The sequence below is a fragment of the Vombatus ursinus genome, unplaced genomic scaffold, assembly GCF_900497805.2.
Source record: "Vombatus ursinus unplaced genomic scaffold, bare-nosed wombat genome assembly UNPS02015255.1, whole genome shotgun sequence".
Taxonomy (NCBI): Eukaryota; Metazoa; Chordata; class Mammalia; order Diprotodontia; family Vombatidae; genus Vombatus; species Vombatus ursinus.
In genome coordinates, this window is record NW_020955033.1 from 37941699 (window position 1) to 37964207 (window position 22509).

At 38.7% G+C, this 22509-nt stretch overlaps 1 protein-coding gene across 1 annotated transcript in view; it reads left to right on the forward strand.

The window, feature by feature from the left end:
- LOC114031882 (protein APCDD1) overlaps positions 1-22509 on the forward strand; it is a 48550-nt gene that overhangs the window by 14680 nt on the left and 11361 nt on the right. The window contains exon 3 of the mRNA XM_027847074.1: positions 7033-7564. Within this exon, the coding sequence (XP_027702875.1) occupies positions 7033-7564 (532 nt within the window). The remainder of the gene's footprint in view (positions 1-7032; positions 7565-22509) is intronic.

Here is a 22509-nt window from a genome sequence, read left to right on the forward strand (position 1 = left end):
TAGCAAGTGAAATTAAGTATTTGTATTTCACCAACCCCTGAAACATAGTTAGGTCCTTATGGTCTAAATACTGTAATCATATTCAACTAATGCAATATATGACTTCAAAGCTTTAACAGGAAAGAGAAAGGTACTAGAATTACCTCTCCTAGGCAATAACACATTTCTTGATTTCTTTTTCTCTGCCACAGATATGAGATTCATCATTAATTGAGCACTAGATTATCAAAAGTAACCTAGAAGTCAGTGAGTCTAAGAGTCTGAGGCCTCTAGATCTAAGTAGGATGATTTCTCCCTTCCTGGGCACCATAAGCAACTGCCATCAGATCAGATATGGTATCTGGCCAAATGGTTTGGCTTATGCCACAGGTGGAGAGTGAAATCTATATGTGATTCAGCCTTCCAGGCTTTTTTCTGTAAAAACATGTTTATATCAAGATAGCAGTATAAATACAAACTAATTGTTGACCAGTGAATATAATACAATCTTTAATAAACAAACAACTCAAAATATAAAATTGAATACTTTTGAAAGAGATGAAGCATGCTGTGCCCCTTTTTCACTATACAATAGATTACTTCCTAATATGTCTTTCTTGTACTTAACTAGCAAGTATTTATTGAACATCTTCTGTGTTAACTGGTGATACAAAGACAATATTAAATAATTGTAGCACATGTGCGTGTCTAAATAAATGGAAAATATATAAAAGGTAAATCTGAGGTAATTGAGGAAGGAGACCTTTCCAAGGTTACTGGGAATAGTAACTTTTGACTTTTCTTTCATTTTTTGAACACTTAGAGCTATGACCACAGATCTCAGCCACATAAATGATGCCTTTATTCTTTGTGCCTCATTGTGGCTTTTGACATCAATTGAAAGTCTTTTGGTCATATGAGTTTCCTTAGTGATTTTCCTAGCTAACTAGTCTTTCTGTAGTTAAGAGGTAGTTGCTGTTTTATATAGTTTCAGTTTCCTAGGACAACTCTTTATTTCCCTTTCTTTCTCTTCTGTCAGAACAATGACAACAAAAAAGAGAAATATCTCAGCAATTCTGTGACTGTTTTTTGTCCAATCGTGAAAAACTTACTCCAACAACCTTGATTCCATGGCACCGACTTCTCTCTCCTTAAAGCTTACTATTCATCAATGTTATTCTATCTAGAATGACTCAAGATTCTTATTAACTAGATTGGTGGCTTTCAGATTCTTTCAAGCTTCCCAAAGAGGCTTTGCCATTTTTTCCTTCACTGTGTTTTAGAATAAAATTGATAAAATAGAACACGTTTAAAGTACAGTTTTAAAGTGGTTTCTTTGCACGATCCAACTATTTTAGATGTGTTAAAGTTGTAATTTTGTTTAGATGTGCAGAGTGAGAGACTATTTAGGGGAAGTTAGATGTTTTCTAGTGTCTATTATATACATATTCTTCAAAAATTTTGATTATTCACAAAGAAATAAAATATTCTTTTGGTAAATTATGCATTGGTTAAAGCTGTAAACATTTTGAAAGCTCATTGATGGTTCAGACTTACGTTTTTCACTAAGGAAGCCTTGAAAGGTTCTTCATTATCAAACAGAAAAAGTATGAAGCATTGGAGTATACAATGCCATAGTTTATTTTTAATAGAAGTGATTGAAGTTGCTTGATGCCACATTTTTAATTTTAATAGTAATTTCTCTTGAATCAAATGGTTTTTTTTTGTTTTGTTTTTGTCTGGTCTTTTGATTCTATCAGAGTAGGAAACCCCTAAAATGGAAATTCCTACCACTAATGCAGAAAGGCAATTCTGTTGTAACTTACTGCCTTCACAAGTTGCCTAAAGCACTAAGAAGTTGTGACTATTTTTTTTCCTGAAGAAGTTTCTTATATCACACTAGTTACAAATGCCTCTTTCTACTTTCATCTGTTAAAAACACACACACACACACACACCATCTGTTCAAAAAACTCTTCTCTTCTATGACCAATTTCTTGACATATATGTCAACAATATTCAGGATGATTATGAGGTGTATAAAATTTTTGGTGGGTGTCTTTTTTGGGGGAAAGGGAGTTGATCCAAAACTGTGATTTCACTGGCTTATCAAATTTCCAGTGTGGAAACTATACCAATATAATTCCACAAGTAGTCTGTAACTTATAGCTTTAGAGAATTTCCTGGGGCACTGAGGGATTAAGTGACTTTGGCTGTGATCATATGGTTAATAAGTATCAGGTGCAGGATTTGAACCTAGGTCTTCTGACTACAGTAAGAGCCTTCCATCCACTATGCTATACTACCTCTCAAGAATAATGAACATATGGGGCAGCTAGGTGGTGCAGTGGATAGAGTGCTGGCCATGGAGTCAGGAGGACCTGAGTTCAAATGCAGACACATAACATTTAGGAGTTATGTGACTCTGGGCAAGTCACTTAACCCCATTACCTAGCCGAAAAAAAAAAAAAAAGAAAAAGTGAGTTTTTTTTTTTTAGTTGTATGACCCTGGGCAAGTCATTTAACCCTGATTGTCTCACCAAAAAGCCAAAAACAAAAACAACAACAAAAAAAACCCAAAACACTAAACTACAACTTTGCAGTGGATAGAGCAGTGGCTCTGGAGTTAGGAGGACCTGAGTTCAAATCCAGCTTCAGACACATGATACCTACTAGCTGTGTGACTCTAGGCAAGTCACTTAACTCCATTGCCTCACAAAAAAAATAATAATAATGCACATAATATACACTAATTCACCAAGACTTCAAAAAAAATGGAAGAAATGGTTTGGATGTGCAACTAGACTCCAAGGTTGTGGCTCCACAGAAAACAATAGGGACCACCCACATGTTGCAGAAGATTTAGTTTAGCGAGAGAGTATCTCAGTAGCAAACACTTCTGTCCAATGTTCTTCCATTTGCACATCTGGTGTCTACTAGGTAAAATAATACAGAAAACACTTAATGAGCATTCTCTATGTTCCAGGCTTTAAAGAAGTAAAAGACAGTCCCTTGCCTGAAATGACTTACAATTTAATTGAAAGGAGTAAAGTTAAATAACACAAGGTGACAGTATAAAAGATAGCATAAGGTAATCCATAACTTATTTCCATGTATGCACTATAAGCCAGCAGTTATCAAACTTTTTGGTCTCAAGACCTCCTGAAATTTATTGAGGGCCGCAAAGGGCTTTTGTTTGTGTGAGTTATATTGATCTATATCTACCATATTTATAGAAATAAAAACTTCTTACTGTTGTTAGTAAAATAGCTTTGTTCTTACAGACCCCCTGAAAAGGGTTCAAAGATTCCTAAGAGTCGCTGGACCACACTTTGAGAAATGCTGATGTAGACTATAAGTGCTGTGAATTTAGAGAGTGAAGTAAGAAACACTTGAGATGTATCTTAAGTGGTGGAGAGAGGGGAAACTAATTTTAAATAGATAATGTGAGCAAAATCATAAAGGCAAGAAAGCATAAGGAACATTTCAGGGGAAAGTAGTTTAGTTGAAATTTTGTTTATGGAAGTAATGGGAAATAAGTCTGGAAAGATAACTGAGGTAAGATTGTAAAGGAGTTTGAATGCAGGCATAAAGAATGTGTCAGCCATCCAATAAACGTTTATTAAACACCTGCTATGTGAATTGTATCCTATAAATATTAGGGAGTCACTGAAGATATTTGAGCAAGGTAATGAGTTGATAAAATGGGATTTTAGAAAGTTAATCTGACAGTAATGTACAAGTTGAGATATGATTTAATAGTCCATGTATAAAGGGATGAAGACTAGATATCAGTGGGAATGGAAAGGAAAGGATGGATAAATTGCTTACGGAAACATGCTTTATAGCCTTGCTCTGGAACTGGGCACAAAACCTGACAATATCCTAAGTAATTTTATTCCCATTTGGAATACCAACAAAGACATTTTTCTCTTGCAGTGGAGATAATAGTACTGGTAGCTTTTTAAAAACAATGAATTAATGCCATTATTAGTCAGAATGTAATTGTTAGGAAGGACAGACCAAAAGCACTGGACTATTCTTTTGGATAGTACATTAAAGAAAATTTGCCCTTTATCTGATGTCAAGTATAATTTCATACATGTGAATTAATGGAAATTTTAGCAGTGTATATAGCACTTAAGCAAAATATACTGATAATGAAGTAATTTCTTGGTATAGAAAAGGGCCAAATTATATATTCCTGTTGTCATATCTTTCATGGCACCATAAGAACCAAAGAGGTGATTTGCCCATTGTATCCCTGCCAAAATAAGAGGATCCTGTAATTGAGGGCTCTTGGTTACAATTAGGTTCTTATTCTTAGCTAACATTAATTGGCATCTCCCTTTTCCTTGCTAGAAAGAAATCCAAGCTTAAACTGACTGGAGATTCAATTTCCCACTACCTAATAATTGTGATGCTTTCATATCAACACTAAATAAGATTGACCTACCAGTGTATATCTTATGTCTCATGTATAAAAAGCTGGATTTGATTATTCTAAACTATTATCTCTAGCTGTAAATTGACCAAAAAAATGAGACACTTGCCAAAGTAGGAGATTAGGGTGCCAAGGAATGTTTTGAGAGACATATAAGGAGAGGAATAAAGGGGACTTTCTACAAAGAGGAGAGAAGTGAAGATAGATAGCTGAGTAGGTGATAAATGAGATGCAAAATAGGTTGAGTGAACCAAGATAGGGGAAGTGGAAATGAGAAAGATTAAGAGTAACATCCCAAGAGTAATGAGAGAGGAGGCAAGCAGATTAAGAACATGTAGCCACTCCATAAATAAGAAAAATAAATTTTTTAACAAAGAACATGGCTTTGGAGTCAGAGGACCTGGATTCAAACCCTGGCTCTGCTGTTTTCTACATGTATGGCCTTGGTCAAGTTATTTCCACTCTCTGGGCTCCAGTTTCTTCATCTCTAAAATGAGATTGTTAGACTAAATAATCTCTAGGGCTCCTTCTAGCTGAAACTCTGTAGTACTATCTATCAATAAATATTTATTAAGAACCTACTGTGTATCAGGCACTGTGCTAAGCACTGGGGATACAAAAAGAGTCAAAAGACAGTCCCTGCCCTAGAAGGGCTTACAATCCAACATCAAAAAAGAAAGGAAGCACATAGCATACAAATGAAAAAGGAAACAATCAATTTGGTCAAAAGAGTAAACAAATAAAAAGGAAAAAAAATGTAGAATTCACTGTACACCCATGCAGGTAATCTTCTCTTTTCTCTACCCCCGTTCTCACATTCTAATCTTGCTATGATCGGGTCTGACTCTCCGGAATGTTCTCCCACTACCTCATAACTGCTGTTGAAATTTCTTCTTTTTTCTGTGGCTTAACTCTGGTATCACTTCTTCTATGAAATTTCTCTGATAATAAATGGTTATTCAAATGAAGGGAATCCTTCCCAACTTTCCAACAAATAGAAGCAAATTTGTCCCTTCACAGATTTCTCGATGAACTTTTTTATGCCTTTTCTTTATCTTCATCATATCTTCCTTTGTATATACTAGTATTATAGTAAATTTCCTTCCTTTGTAAATACTAGTAATAGAGTAAATTCCCTTCCTTTGTAAATACTAGTGATATAGTATAATATAAAGCATATTTCTAATTAAATACTAGTATTTAATTTTTATGTAGTATTACTTAAAGGTTTGCAAAATACTTTACATACATTATCTCTTTTGATCCTCATTATAATCCTGTGAGGCAAGTGCTTTTATATCACCATGTTATAGACAAGGAAACTGAGACTGAGAGAGATTAAGTGATTTGCCCTCCGTCACATGGACTGCAGCAAGATTCAAACTCCAGTTATTCCCAGATCTTATGTCTAATGCTCTAGACACTGAACCACCTAGCTATCTCTTGGTTATTTGTGTGCGTGGCTTATTGTAACTGTTGTTATTGTAGGCTCCTCTAGACCAGACAACTGTGTCTTCTTTCATCTTTGTACCCTTAGCTGCTAGCACAATGTCTTAGATATAATAGGCACATAATAAGTATTAGTTGAGTTGAATTCAATTGTAGATGTAGTTCAGTATCAGTTGACCCACAGTTTAAGAAATTCTGAAGGGGTCTGAGTGGAAAAAGTTTAAGAAGCCCTGGAGATGGACTCAATGACTTCTTCAGTCCTTTCTAGCCTTAGGATTTCATAATTTTAAGTAGAAAGTGAAAGAAGATGTGCTTTAGAGAAAAGCAAAGTTTGCTCCTACCAAGACTCCAAGGCACATGACAAAAATCTCCATGCTGCCTTTCCCCTGTCCCCCACCAATATTGACACCTGTAGAAAAGAGTACACAGAATTACATCAGCAAGTCTCATTTTTAAAGCTATCTGAGAAGGAATAGTTTGTCGATTCTCGGACACACTATGAAAGTGATGCTTTTGCCTTTTTATATTTTCCCTCAGGAAGTGCCATATAGTTTTTTTTTTTTAAAGTGAAGGAATATGGGAAGAGGAGGGGTTCACCCATGAGTGTTGGCGTATGGCTAGAACATGGCTCAGTGTATGAAAGTAGGTTCATGCAAAGGATTGTTTGAACCTTTCTCATCATATCAGGAAATCTTTCCATATTTCTATAATTAAAATGTGAATGATATTTTTTTCTTAACTAATTGAAGAATGGAACTTCTTTTCTGGTCCAGAGACCTACCTTTTACACACAAAGAATGAGATTTGTAGGAAAGATAAAGATTATGCCTGAGGGTGATGATTCTGCAACCCTGACCTATTTGTAACCTGAGAAAATGGCTGTCTAGAGAGTGGAAGGAGCCTGAATCTGGAATCCAAGAACCTGAATTTGAATACAGCATTTGTTACTATCTTTGTGACCTTGGAAGAATTATTGAACTGCTTCAGAGCTCCCTTTTGTCAACAGTAAAATGAGGAAATTGGACTAGATGATTTTTAACATTTCTTCTAGCTCTAAATTATATGCTCCTAAGGCATTTTTCCTTTCAGAAAATAGTAGTGGTCTCCATTTCTCATGTATTTTTTATTTTTAAAAAAATTCTCTTCCTTTTCTTCTCTAGATGTGAAGTGAGATCTGGTCCAGAATTCATTACCAGATCTTATCGATTCTACCACAATAATACCTTCAAGGCCTACCAGTTTTATTATGGTGGTAACCGCTGTACCAACCCTACCTACACTCTAGTCATCAGAGGTAAGATACGGCTTCGCCAAGCATCCTGGATCATCCGAGGAGGGACCGAGGCAGACTACCAGCTACATAACGTCCAGATCATCTGTCATAGTGAAGCAGTTGCTGAAAGACTTAGTCAGCTGGTAAATCACACATGCCCTGGTTTCATCACCTCAGATAACCCCTGGGTGCAGGATGCCACCTATGACTTATGGCGAGAGGAAAATGGCCGTGAATGTACCAGAGCAGTGAACTTTGCTATGCATGAACTTCAACTGATCCGGGTAGAAAAACAGTACCTCCACCACAACCTGGATCACCTTGTAGAAGAACTGTTCCTTGGTGACATTCACACTGACTCCAGCCAAAGGATGTTCTACCGGCCATCCAGTTACCAGCCACCCCTGCAAAATGCCAAGGTATCTGTTTCTTTGTATTGTCCCAGGACCACCAGGGATCTTCCATTTTACACTTAAGATGAGCAACAAGATTTCAACAGACTTTTTTGTGCCAAAGTGTGAATTCACAATAGTGCTTAGGGTATGGCAGCCTAGCAGCTGAAGCAGTGATACCTTTGAGTAATGATGGCAGTAGTTTAAAAATAGGCTGGATCATATCAGGGAACTGGGCTGCTGAGAGGTGAAAAGTAGAGGTAGGGGTAGGGGTAGGGGTAGGAGAAAAGTAGAGAAGAAAAAACAAAAGTGGAAGTGACAAATGAAAATTGTAGCATCAATAATGGTAATAATATTAGCTAGCATTCATATAATGCTTCATGGTTTGTGAAGCATTTTACCAATATTATCTTACAGCAACCTTGGGTAGGTTATTTCCATTTTGCAGATAGGGAAACTGAGGCAAACAAGTTAAATGACTTTCCCAGGGTTATACAGCTATTAAAATTCTGAGACCAGATTTTATCTCGGGTCTTCCTTAACTCCAGGCCCAATACTTAATCCATGATACCACCAAGCTGCATCTAGCAATGAAAACAACTTGCTTATACTCTTCTGTGACCTTGGGTAAGTCACAACTTCTTAGACTTCAGTTTTCTTATCTATAAATAAAAGACTTGGACTAGTCAGCCTCTGAGGTCTCTTTTAGTTCTATATATATGATCCTATATAGATCTTTGCAACACATTTTTCTCACAACGGCTTTATGAGCTAGGTAATTTAAAGATTATCATCTCCATTTTGTAGATGCAGAACCTGAGTGTCAGATCAGTTCAGGGACTTACCTATGGTCCCATAGCTAGTAAGTGGCAGAGCTAGGACTCGAAGCTTAGGTCTTTTGGTTGTAAGCCCACTACTCCACTCCCACTACTCCATGCTATCTCCCAGAAGGCTTGTGAAAAGTCCATTTATGGTAGCAGGGATCCTAAAGGGAGAAGAGGAAGGCAGATTGGGGAAGTAAGAAAGAGCACAATTAGCAACTATGAAGAAGGAATAAGACCGGGTAAGTGATGACCCTGATATTATAGTTCAATGACAACAACAACAATAATATCATGCATTTACAAAGCACTTCTCCCTCTCTCCAGGAGCTTAATGCATATCGTGTATGTTCCTCAGAGGACAGACTCAAAAAGTCAAGCACACAGTATGTCCAATATCATACACAGGTACCGAGGGAGTATCTAGCTAAAGGTACTCAGGCTTCTTTTGGGTGCTGGGTCTCCTGCGGGGTTGTGCACAAGCTTTACCGTGTTGTCATCCTCACCCAGTTGCATAATACTGATTGTATGGCCACATAGTGCAGATAGTTTCAAGAGAAAAGTTTAATAGGTCTGGCTACAGCCAATGGAAGTATGGGAACTTGGAAGACTGGGACGTACGGCAGCTATGTCTGGAGCTCCAGCCACTCGGCGGTAGCTAAGAGTGGAATAGCCAGAAGTAGATCTCAGCCAGGGTTAGGAAGGTTCCCCTAGTAAGTATCAGCCAAACTAGAGTGTTGACATTTCCAGAGTTCTTTACCCAAACACTTTGGATTTGCTAGTTTCTTTGGTGATACCCTCAGGAGAACATTGGCTCCCTAATTGAACTGTCCATTTGCTGTCTACTTGAGGGTACACGTGTGCGTGTGAATGTGTGTGTATATGAATTAGAATGATTTTTTCTCACGCTCTGAGGCGAATTACAACCAGATGAGACAGCGCAGTATATTTCCTTTCTCAAAGACTACTTAGTACTAGAGATTGTTACTTGAATCTGTCTTATCATGGGTCACATAACAAAAACACTCCCCTTTCATTATAATTATATGAAGTCTTCTGAGAAAGCTTCCTTGGCCAGGGATATTTCCTCCAAATGAATCTTGTCGTGGCAATGTCTTAGTGTATGTAATTAAAACACGTCTGATGAGCCGGTGCACTGAGACGCAGAGTCACTTGGAGATCTCTCTGAGCTGGCAGCTTGCCAGAATGATGTTGAGGGCCATTTGTTCCAAGGGGGAACATGAGCTAGAGTCATTACTTTCTGCCTCATCTGTTTAAAACTATCTGAAAAGAAAAAGGTGAACTGAATATGAGGAAAAGGGAAGTCTTTAATTCTTGGTCCTTGTGGTAACAAGAAAGAGCTTCTCCATGTAAAGTCTCTGGACTGCCAAAATGTTCTTCAAACTGGTAAAGCAGGAATTTCTAAAGGTTACCACTTTCAATAGGTTGATTCCTTGGAAAGAAAAAAAAGAGGAGACAGAAAGAAGAAAAACCTTCTTCTGAGAATGATAGGCAAGTCTTCAATGAAATCTTTCAGGGAGACTCGTGGAATCTGAACAATTGTTAACCAGTTTGAAATTTCATTTGGGGGTCTTGATTGTCAGAATTCAGTCCTCTGATTGGGTTACACATATATTTAAAGCCCTAATTTGAGGTGATAGTAGGAAAAACAACAACAGTAAAAACTTCCTCCTGGGTATTAGGTTTCATTTTCATAAGTGAAGCCATCTCTCTCTCTCTCTCTCTCTCTCTCTCTCTCTCTCTCTCTATATATATATATATATATATATATGGTACTGAGAGGATAGAAAACGAACCTTTGATTTCACTGGTACAGTGAACTCCCAGGTAAGAGAACTCTCTCCACCAATGCAGGTTGGCTTCTTCTCTGCAACCAATAACTTTAGAGAATTGCCTAGAGCAGTGAGAGGTTAAATGAATTGCCACGAGTTATACAGCCAGTATGGCAGGATATGGACTCAGGTCTTTCTGACTCTGAGATCATGCCTCACTATGCTATACTGCCTCTCATGATAATGAGAAGTAGGATAAAAAGGGTTTGGGAAATGTAGAAAATTTATATTTGCCAAAGCATTAAGCTCAACCTCTCATCCTACCCCTTCCCCGCCCTTCAGCTTCCAAATATGTAATGCAAATGCTAAGAAGTACAGAGGCAACATGGAGGTAGTAGAATGCTAGAATTGAGTCAGGACGAAGTGGATTCAAACACTTCACTACATCTATAAGGCTCTACATGCCTCGGGCAACTTCCTAGGATAGGCTGGGATTCAAAGCTGGATTCAGAGGCTGAGGGCCTGGGTTCAAATCCCAGATCTGCTGCTTACTACATGTAAATCCCTTCACATCTCTGGATCTCAGTTCCTTGTTTATAAAATGAGAGGGGATTGGACTACTAGATGGACTTATGATCTGCTTTGGTACAGCACATCCCCTTTCATATCTAAATCACACGTCTTCACATAATCACTAATACACAGGAAAATTGATTCAATTTAATTTTATCTCCTTCAAACTGGCTGGAAAATAACCAAATTGTAGTCCAATCAATAAGCACTTATTAAACACTTACTATATTCCAGGTGTTGTGTTAAGTCCTAGGGTTACAAAGAAAGGTAAAAGCATAGTTCGTGCCCTCAAGGAGCTCCCCCTCTAATGGAAGAGAAATTATGCAAACAACTGTGTACACATAAGATATATACACTGTAAATGGATGGCTATCTTAGAGGGAAAACATTAGCAGGGGGAGGGGGGAGGAGTACCAGGAAAGGCCCTTTACAGAAGGTCAGTTCTGAGGTGAATTTTGAAAGAGACCAGAGAAACCAGAAGGTGGAAATGAGGAAAAATCATATTCTAGAGTTAGAGGATAACCAGTAAAAAGGCAAAGAATCATGAGGTGGAGTGTTTCATGCTAGGGACAGCATGAAAGCCAGTATCATTGGATTATATAGTAGGTATAAGGGAGTAAAAGTGTAAGAAGACTGGAAAGGGAAAAAGGGACCAGATTTGAAAGGCCTTACTAGGATATTCTATTTGGTCCTAAAGGCAATAGGGAGCCATTGGAGTTTATTGAGCAAGGAGGCTGAGTTACATTGTTGTATCTGAGCTTTAGGAAGATCACTTTGACAGCTGATTAGAAGATGCATTGGAATGGGGAGAGACTTGAGACAAAGAAAATAATTGGTAATCCAGCTGTCAGGTGATGAAGAACTGTACCCAGGAGACAGCTCTGTGAGTGGAGAGAAAGGGACATACACTAAAGATGCTGTGAAAATAGAAATAGCAAGATTTGACCAGAAATTGTTTATATAGAGCTAGTGTGAGGAAGGAGGAGTCAAGGATGATGACACAGAGATTTCAGGACTGAAGAATGTAAATCAAAGCATTTAAATAATCTACATATAATTTGTCTGATTGAGACATGGTATAATGGGGCAGCTAGGTGGCGCAGTGGATAGAGCACTGGCCCTGGATTCAAGAAGACCTGAGTTCAAATGCGGCCTCAGACACAAAGCACTTACTAGCTGTGTGACCTTGGACAAGTCACTTAACCCCATTGCCTAGCCAAAAAAAAAAAAAGAGAGAGAGACATGGTATAGTAGAATGAGCACTGATCAGAAGATCTGGATTCCAGTGTGACTTTTGCTTCTGTAACTTTAGACACATCACATAATTGTTTTTACCCTCCTAATGATTTCTGAGGTTCTTGCCAGTTCTCAGATTCTGGGATGAAAGGAATTAGTTCATCATGACATTCTTTTCTTTTAAACTTAGGTTTGTTTCATTTTCTGTTCCCGTCTTAAAACCCTAGTGGTGTGGCATCTCAGATGGGACCAGGGAGACTAAAAATCAAAGGTTTTTTTAAAGTGTTTAATAAGGCTTCTGGCTTCTGCACATTCTCTCCTGCCCCCTTTCCCCTCCCCTACTTTCCTATCATTTCCTTTGAACTCATAAGAGGGATTTTCATCTTGGTCAGTGTCCATCCTCAGAACAGAGCCCATCTGTAGTGAGAACAGAGACATACAGAGCTCTTTGAAAACATCTAAGGGTTAGGAAGATTTTTTTTCAGATCCTTCTGATTAAAATATGAGGGTTGGCTGAAAAACAGGGTGACCAGTCCAACCCATGGCACCACCAAGCTCACCTCAACTAACTCCCTCTGGGAGTACACACACACTCTAAATGTAAGGAAATCTCAAGCACCTCTAAGTTAACTGGCATTAGCAGAAAATAATTTGGTGTGTTGTTGTATGTCCCCCACCCCTACCCTATCAGCCACGGAAAATTTCCTGTTAGTGAGAGTCCTTAAAAATTGGAAAGGGAATTAAGGGAGATTGTATGATTACCTTCTTTAGCGGTCTGTTTTAAAAATGGAGAGATTGATCTGAACTAGTGCAGTACTTCCCATCCAAAGGCAAGGGGATGGATTGTATGACCTCCATAGGTCCCTGCTGGTCCTAGATTCTGTGAAAGCTAAAATGACAGTGGACCAGGGAAAACCAAAGTATTTTTCTGAACGTTGACTACAAAGAATTTCCCCTCAAAATCTTCCACTTCCCTAACCTGGCAAAGCAATTCTAGGGAGCATTAAACAGGTTTGAACCTCTGTCTGCATTAAAATCTGAAATGGGGATTCAGTTTCCCCAAAAATATAGGAAACAGGTTGTCTCAATCCTGGGCCTGATCCTCCCAGTCTCACTGTACTTCCTAAGAGATATCAGTGCAGAATAGAAGTCACCACAAAGGCAGAAAGCCCCCAATTCCAGATTCCTAGGGTATCCTGGCATCTTGGGCAATTCAAAGGGACTATTCTTCTCTTGTGCCCCTCGTTGTACCTCTTGGCCCAAAATCTGCAGTAAAGTCATCGGGATGTTTTTAGATCCCTTCCCTAGGACAACTAGAAGTAGGAATAAATGGACTTAGAAACTGGTGTCTTTCCAGATGCAGCCAAATGAAAAACCACAGTTTTTCTATGCCCGCTTCAGGCTGCCACACCAGCAGGTTGTTAACCTGGTTGTGGGTTGTGGTATTTGCTGAATACAGGAAGAAAGACTGGAGAAGCTGCATTTTAAAAGACCGCACAAGCATGCCATTGAAAGGTTATAACCCTTCTTCTTTGAACTCTTTGCCTTTCCTAATTGCTGGTCCCATAGAGACCTAGCTGAAAATGAGTTTAAATGCTAAATTGAGTTTGAAACCACTAGTCTCAGACTCTTCTGGAAACTGGACACCATGTATAAATAGAAACTTTAAATCAACTTGTTATTCTAAGCTTTCTACAACTTCTCTGTGAGATTCCGAAAACTTTGGCAAGTAAATTACCTTTGGGAAGAATCAGGTGAGCTGAGTAGAATCCCTCATTATGAGGTTGACTTTTCTTCCTTTAAAAAAAAATGAGCCTGCCTAAAATATATTTCTAAGAAGATACCTTGTCTGAGTTCAATTTAAAATTAGGGCCTCCTATAATAGAGATCTCTCCACTCCGTGCATATACTATTCCGAACCTTATCAGTGCATGGAATAACTAAGTTCATTATTTCAGATATAGAATTGAATATTAATTAAAAACATCTGATTTCTGGGTAAGTTAGAAATGCCAAAGCCACAGGACCAGACTTTTGAACAAATAGAATTGAGCTTTCTCCAGACTCCTGCAGTGACTTAGCCACGGGATAGTAAATCAAAGAGTTTGTCTGAAAAATAGACAGCTTTCCCCCAAGCTATGAACCCTTAACATTTTATTCAATCATTTGTCAAATAATGGTGAAGTATTGTAGGAGTCAGGAGCGGTAGGTAGAAATAAAAGTTACAGCTTTTTGAGAAAGCTTTGTTGTTTAAAGGGAAAGAGATACTAAATGTTCTTTGTCTCATGAATTAATTGTAGCTGCTTCCATAAGTTGGAATGAGGAGCAGCATGACAGTGGAAAGACTTTTGGGTTTTTATGGAGAAAAGACTTAGTCAATCTGTCAATAAGCATTTATTAAGCACCTATTATGGGACAGACACTGTGCTAAGTGTTGAGGATACAAAGAAATGCAAAGAATCCCTGCTCTTGAGGAGCTCATAAACTAATGAGGGAGACAACAAAAAAATAAATATGTACAAACAAGTTACATACAAGATAAAGAAGAAATAATTAACAGAGGGAAAACAATAGAATTAAGAGAGATGGGAAAGGCTTTTTCTAGAAGGTAGGATTTTATCTGAGACTTTAAGGAAGCCAGGGAGGCCAGGAGGTGGAGATCAGGAGAGAGAGCATTTCAGGCATGGGGGACAGCTAGAGAAAATGTCTAGAGCCAAGAGATAGAATGTCTTGATCATGGAATAGTAAAGGAGGCTAGTGTCACTGGATGGAAAAGCACATGGGGTGAAGGGTGTAAGGTGTGAGAAGCCTGAAAAAGTGAGGAGAGGGGTAAGTTATGAAGGGCTTTGAACACCAGAGGATTTTATATTTGATCCTGGAGGGGATAGAGAGCCACTAGAATTTGAGTATGGGCATGACCTGGTCAGACCAGTGCTTTAGGAAAATCACTTCGGTTGCTGAATGAAGGATAGACTGGAATGAGGCAACACTTGAGGCAAACAGTACTATCAGCAGGCTATTGCAGTACTCCAGGTATCAGGTGATATGGGCATGCACCAGGGTAGTGGCAGTATCAGATGAGAGAAGGGGGCCTGTTTGAAAAATGTTGCAAAGGTGAAATCAGTAGACCTTGGAAAGAGATTGTAGGGGAGCGGGGGGGGGGGGCGGTGAGGTGAGAGATAGTGAGGAGTTGAAGATGAAGCTTACGTTGTGAGCCTGGGGAAATGGGAGGATGATATTGCCTTCTACAGTAATAGGGAAGTTAGAAGAGGGGGAGGGTTTGGGGGGAAAGATAAATTCAATTTTAGGCATGTTGCATTTAAAGTGTCTACTAGACATCCAGTTTGAGATGTCTGAAAGACAGTTGGAGAAGAAAGACTAGAGGTCAGCAGATAAGTTATTGATGAATAAGTAGATTTGAAAATCATTTTTCTCCTAGGCCATTTCCCCTGCACTAATTACTTTCTCCTCTTCTCCCCATCTTGACCTCTTGGTGAACTTTATACTGCCCTCTCTTGAGCACCCTTATAGCACTGATTATGTCCAGCCACGTCTCAATGTTGGGTTACTCCCACAATTTATCATCTTCACTCTTACTCATCTGCTGCTGAACATTTGGAGGAAATCATGCAACTTTTCTGACTGGGTTCACTACAAATTTATTTTATGTAATCTCAACTGGGCCCTCACTGCTGCTAGGCAATCCCATCATACCTTCCTTATTAACTCGCTCTCTCACTCTCCATAGTGGCTCTTCCAGACATTTTCCTCCCTCCTCAAATCTCTCATGGCTCCTCTCCTTCCACTTTGCCTCATAGTTTTACAGAAGGAATGGAGACCATTCGCCATGAGCTCCCTCTTTTCCTGTCTTCCTCATCTTCTATCACTCAGATTCCTTCTGCCCCTCTCACCTCCTTTATCCTTGTTTCACATTGATGAAGTGGGCCTTACACCTTATCAAAACTAATTCTGCTACTTATTTAAGCAATTCCATCCCACCCCATCTCCTGCAACAAATTGCTCTAGCATCCCCATTCTTTCACTTATTTTTCAATCATTCCCTGTCTGTTGACTCATTTCCTACTGCTTACAAACCTGTCCATGTCTCCCCATCCTCAAAAACAAAACAAAACAAAACATTCTCATTTAACCTTTTCATCCCTGCTAACTATCATCCTTTATCTATCTCTTCTGTCCTTTGTAGCTTAATTCCTCAAAAAGTCAATCTACAACAAATGCCTCCACTTTCTCTCCTCTTGATTTCTTCTTAACCCTTTACAATCTGACTTTCAACCTCATTATTCCATGACTGTCTGTTAATTATTTCTTATTTAACCTGTATATAGCTTGTCCATAAAAACAAATGATGCGTACACTCCCTCTGCCTTTAGATTGTAAGCTCCTTGGGGGTCTTTTGCATCTTTTTGTATCCCTTTGTCTACAATACTTAAAAGTGTGCCTGGCACACAGAAAGTACTTAATAAATGTTTATTGATTGATTAAATAGTATAGAATTTGCAAACCTTAGAAGACTATTTAAATGTAAGTTTATTATTATTATCTCATTCTTTTCATATTTTTTGATAGAGTTCAAAAACTATCTCAAGGACAAATAACTGTCCTACTATTATTCTTTTATATTTATTATGCTGTAGGCTCTTGCCCAGTTTAAAAAACTAAAAATTTAAAAATAATAGTTTGATGATATAAACTTTTCTTCTGTAGTCTCACTTAAAGCATCTTTGGAATATCTCCAGTAGCAGAAAACAACAATATTAGCAAACATTTATATAGTGCTTACTATATACCAAGCACTGTAAATGCTTTATAAATATTTCTCTTTTAATCCTCATAGCAACCCTAAGAAGTAGAGGCTATTATTATCCTTATTTTATAGTTGAGGAAACTGAATCAGACAGAGGTCAAGTGACTTGCCAAGGGTCACACAGCCAGTAAGCATCTGAGGCTGAATTAGAACTCAAGTCTTCCTGACTCCAGGCCCAGCCCTCCATCCAATTGCACTATCTATGGGCCTCTGACAAGATAGCAACAATGTTACATATGTATGTTACCTACCTCATCCTGTTTCCAAGAAGTTTTAATTTTTTCCCATTGTCTCTATATTTTGAAAAAAGCATTCCACATAGCTTAGAAGTTGGGCATTCTACGTAGTGACATCTATTAAAAACTTTTGTTTATGGATCAATATTATGTCTCTAGATCATTGTGTACCACTGGATTTGTCATGTGTCAATTTATAAAGAATATTGGGCTTCTGGTATATAATTCTAGCTAACTGATTTTTGCTTTTTTAGATGCCTGAATCTAGAATTTAGGTAGATTCTAATTTTTGCAACCTTAAGTAATATTTCATGCATAATCAATACTGGACAACTGACCAAGGCTTTCTATAATAATTGTGGTTATTATTTTTTACTGTATTATCACCATATTGTTTTGTGGCAGATCACATCTCAAAAAAGTCTGATGGCAAAAAAATATCCCACCAAAACAAAACAGAAATATCTCTAAGGATATTAGGCTTCCCCTTTATATAGTGAAGCCGTCTCTCAAATTGTACATGATATTAAGAGCATAGGGGATAAATAATAGCCTTGTAATTTCATTGGTATAAAAAAATTCCTAGATGAGGGAACTTCCTCTAACCATACCTCCTCATAACTTCTATAGCAAATTATTTCTCTGTGGGTGCTTTTGCAGGTTTGTTTTGGGTTTATTTGGAGCAGAGGAGTAGAGAACAGCATGCTGAATACAGGAAAAACATGAAAATTACCATAGATAATTATTCAGCCATTGGCATCTGAATCTATTAACTTGACTGCAGGGTAATATGATTGCCTTGATGGTAGTGGCAAGGAATTGGTGGAGGAAGATAGTGGAATTGTATATGTGGTTGGCATGGTTCCCAGGAATCACTGGGTGGGTGCCACTGGATTGGCCATGGAATAGGGCCAAAGACTTGTGAGAGAGTTCCAGGCCCCGCTTTATTCTACCAATGGAAGGCTGAGGAAAAACCTTTTGGGAGCTGGGGAGCTGGAAGAAGCCAGCTGCCAAAAAGAATTGGAGAGCTAAGTAGCTGAAGGGGCAGTGGGTGAAGACAAAGTCAGATGCCATTTTGGCATCACTGGTTGGCTTTTAAAGTAAGTTGTTTCCTACTTATTGTGAAATTTTTCCTATTACCCAGTGGAGGTTGCATGTGCTGTGGAAATACTGAGCTGGATGTTGGGGTCATCAGATGATAAGGGGCTCTGCTTTGGGAGTGTACGCATCATTTGTTTTTATGGACATTAGTTTATTTGGGGTGAGATACAATGTGTTGCAGACATGCTGGTATGAACAGACATTTTTGTTTTTGTTTTATAAAACCATGAAAACACCTTATTATTGGCTAAAGTCATCTCTGATGTCTCCAGTATCTCAAGTAGAAAAACAAATGTGAAACTGCTTATTTAATGAATTAGCAGAATCAAGAAGTGTACTTCTGTGGAAGTGAAATCTATAATTATTCATTTCTTCAAACATTTATTAAAAACATTATATACAGAGCACTATAAGTGATATTTAAAAAAATCATTTTGCCATATTTAGGTAACAGTAGAAGGTCTGCCTCTTGTCCCCCTCACCTTCTTCCCTTCTGGGGAGCAAGAGAAGTACAACTTTATTTTTTGAGATTATAACTCACTATAGGGTGGATAATGTTAAGATCACAATCAACCCTTATACTATTTCTCATGCTTTCTGCACTGTTGTGTATTTCTGTCCCATCTGAATCTTTAGATGGAAGTTTAGGTCTCAGTTTATCATGTCATTTTCTAATTACAAGATAAAAGTGAGAGATTGATTTTTTGGAAATATTCACATAGAACATTTGCTAAATAGAAATAAAGCAAGTTTATGAAACATAGTTGATACTTGTTATAAGTCTGTTTTATCAGTTTCTAAAATTCATAACATCTTGAGACTAGATGATATTGTTGTTATCAGGGTCCTGATATTTTATAAAATAAAAAATATGAGAAATTGATTTGGTTAGGAATCTATTTATGATCATTGGAATGTGTAAGCCAAATAGCCTCCTGGGAATCTAGTGGCATTTGACCTTCTAGAAAACCCGGATATGTGGTGCCTGGTAACTTTAAAAAAGGCTCCTTATACGTCACTCCTTACCCATAAGAATTTTAAGAATTAATGATCAAATCAGTTCTACTTGCCTTGAGCAAAATGTTATTTAACTGAGCATATATTGTTAATGAGGTCCCTAGTGTACTATAATAAAGTTTTCCCATGACTCCATAGAAAAAGTGTAAAATATTTGAACTTATATACAATACTGAAGTCAGATCATCTAACAGCTAACTGGCTCCTTTGAAGCCAAATTCTCTTATTTTCTCCCTTTAAAATTACACTTTGCAAGGGGACATTTACTCATTTTTGTGTGTTTTTCTGCATTCATTCTTTCAGGTCATTAGTTCTTCACCTTCCTTCACCATTACACAGAAGGGAGAGCTGGCAAATATAAAGGGATGCTGTAGAGGAGGCGGGTCAGCTGTTATGTTCATGTTACCTATATATGACCAATACAGCTCCTGCTGAAAAGAAACTCTGAAAAGAAATCACATCAATAGCTACTGACCTATATGCCTGCTCACATGTATACATATGAGTCATCTATGACTTTTTTTCCCCTACTGCCTCACAAACCATTGCCTGTTTTCATTTAAATTTCTTTAAAAAAAAACAAAACAACTTTATTCTCTGTTTCATGGAAATGGTGACTTCTGAGAGGTCTAGAATCTGTAGTAAGCTGGGGCTGTTCTATTCATGATTGAGTTGAACACTGCTCTCTTCCTCTTCTTCTGTCTGTCCTACAGTTCCTTGTCAGCCCCATTTGCTTGCTCTCCATCCAGGGCATGCCCACAAATTGCTCTCTACTGGACTTCCTTCTCTTTTCACTCTACACTGTCTCACATGGTAATCTCATCAGATCCCAGGGGTTTGATCATCATTTCTATATAGATGATTCCCAGATCTATACATCCAGCCCTAGCCTCTCTCTGGAGCTACTGTCAGGCATCACCAACTGCCTTTTAGAGACCTTAACTTGTATGTCCTGTAGGAATCTCAAATTCAGCATGTCCAAAACAGAGCACATTATCTTTCCCCTTAACCTGTTATATGTTTCAGATTTCCCTATTAGGGTTGAAACTTTGGTATCATCTTCAGCTCCTCACTCTCACTCAGTGCCTCCCTCTATATCTTATTGTTGCCAAATCTTACTTCTACCTTCACAAAATCTCTGATGTATGTTCCTCTCTACTCATTTAGCCACAACCCTGGTCCAGGCCCTCATCACCTCTCTCCTGGACTATTGCAATAGCCTTCTAGCTGGTTTTCTTGCCTCAGGTCTCTCCCTACTTCAATCAATGCATCCTCCATTCAGCTGACATTCAGATGACTTTTTTTTTTTTTAAATGTAGAGCTGAGCGAAGCAGAATTGCAGTAGCTCAAAAGAATGTGAGGTGTGCAAATTTTAGAGACACCTCCTCCCCAAATGTTTGTGTGGACTATTTGTGCCTGACCTGTGGTAGAGCCTTCCAAGCTTGTATTGGTCTGATCAGTCACAGCCAGACACACTGTACCTTGACCCCAACATAGTAATGTCATTTTGGTCCTCTTTGAAAATGAAGGATAACAACCAACCAACAGCCGACTGTGTCACCCCTTCTTGCTAAATGAGCTCCAGTGAATCTCTGTTTCCTCCAGGATCAAATATAAAGTCCTCTGTTTGGCATCTCAGGCTCTGTATAACCTGGACCCTTCCTACGTTTCCAGTCTTCTTACACATTCCTCCCCCTACAGATTCTGTGCTTTAGTAATCCTGGCCTACTTGCAGGCCTAAAACACAACACTCTTTTCTCCCATTCTAGAGGCAGCTGATTCTGGACCTGAAGTCAGGAAGTCTGATTTCAAATCAGACACTTCCCAGCTGTGTGACCCCAGCCAAGTCATTTAACCTCAATTTACCTCAATTTCTTTGACTGTAAAATGGGGGTAATAATAACACCTACCTACCATGGTTGTTGTGAGGATCAGTACATAGTAGATGCTCTATTAATGTTTATTCCCTTCCCCAATCCTCACACCATTTTGTTCACTGTCTCTCACCTGGAATGTTCTGTTCCTTTACCTCCGCCTCTCAGTTTCCTTGGCCTCCTTTAAGACTAAGCTAAAAATTTTTCTTTCCCAGCTCTTCCACCCCCAGGTGATAGTATCTTACCCTCTCAAATCACCTCCCTCTCCTTCTAACATGTGCCGAGCTGTTTACAAGTTGTCTCTTCCATCAGAATGTAAACTCCTTGAAGGCATGGATTGCTTTCCCCAGTCTTTATATCCCCACTCCTTAATACAATGCCTGACGTAGTAAGCACTTACTTAATAAATGATTGTTGACTGACTGATTGAGCTTCCCTATGTACGATGCTAACATAGAGCTATTTTCACTTGATTCTAAATATTTTTTTTTCAATTTTTTGCTTCTGGGTGATTTATTGAAAAATGTCCATCATGTTTTCTAAAACCATTTCGTTGAAAGGCAAAATCACTTGCATGCAAAATATAACTTCATTTTCATAGAAACTGTGGGTTTAATGGGGCAACGAGGTGCACAGTGGGTAGAGCACCGGCCCTGGAGTCAGGAGGACCTGAGTTCAAATCCAGCCTCAGACACTTGACACTTACTAGCTGTGTGACCCTGGGCAAGTCACTTAACCCCGTGGCCTAGCCAAAAAAAGAAGTTCTGGGTTTAAAAGCTATGTAAACAAGTTGAATAGTAGAAGGTGACTTGATTCTTTTAGTGTCTGAGAAGAAAATTGACTGGGCAACTGCCCTGGAACAGAGAGGAAAGATCAAAAGCGTCAGCTTCTACCTTGAAGTTGAGAATTTAAATTGAGAGAGAGAGGCAGGCTTGCTCTCTTTTTTAGCAAAGGCTGAATCCGGATAGGAGAGGAAGAGATACCAGGGGAGGCCCCTGGTGTAAAACTGTGCACTGATGAAACACATCTAGCAGTGCGCGTTGTTGCTGTCGTCTGTTCTTTAGTCTTCGTGCTCTCGGAGGACCAACAACATCAGGAGGGTGATGTCTTGGCTTGCAAGTGAACTGGATTTCAATGAGGCAGGGCTGTGCCAAGGCATCAGCCTCATTCTCCTCCAGAGTCATCAGAGCCTAGTGACAAGACAGAGGTGATGATGGCCCACAATGCAGTGGGAGACCTTGGCCTTTTTAAACTGAGGTCTTTCCCAGGCCTCAGTTTTTCTGAGGCAATGCCCGTTCAGTAGTTAAAGGCTAGGTAAGAATGGACGGGAAAGACGGCCTAGTTTGCCTTCATAAAAGAATCGATTTAACATAAATATAAAACGAAGATGATAGCACTGGCAGGACTGACCGAACAAGATTATGGCAAGGTTCAGATGAGATAATATATTATGCAAATGACTACAATCGTGAAATCATCACCTGCTGGTCAGCCTT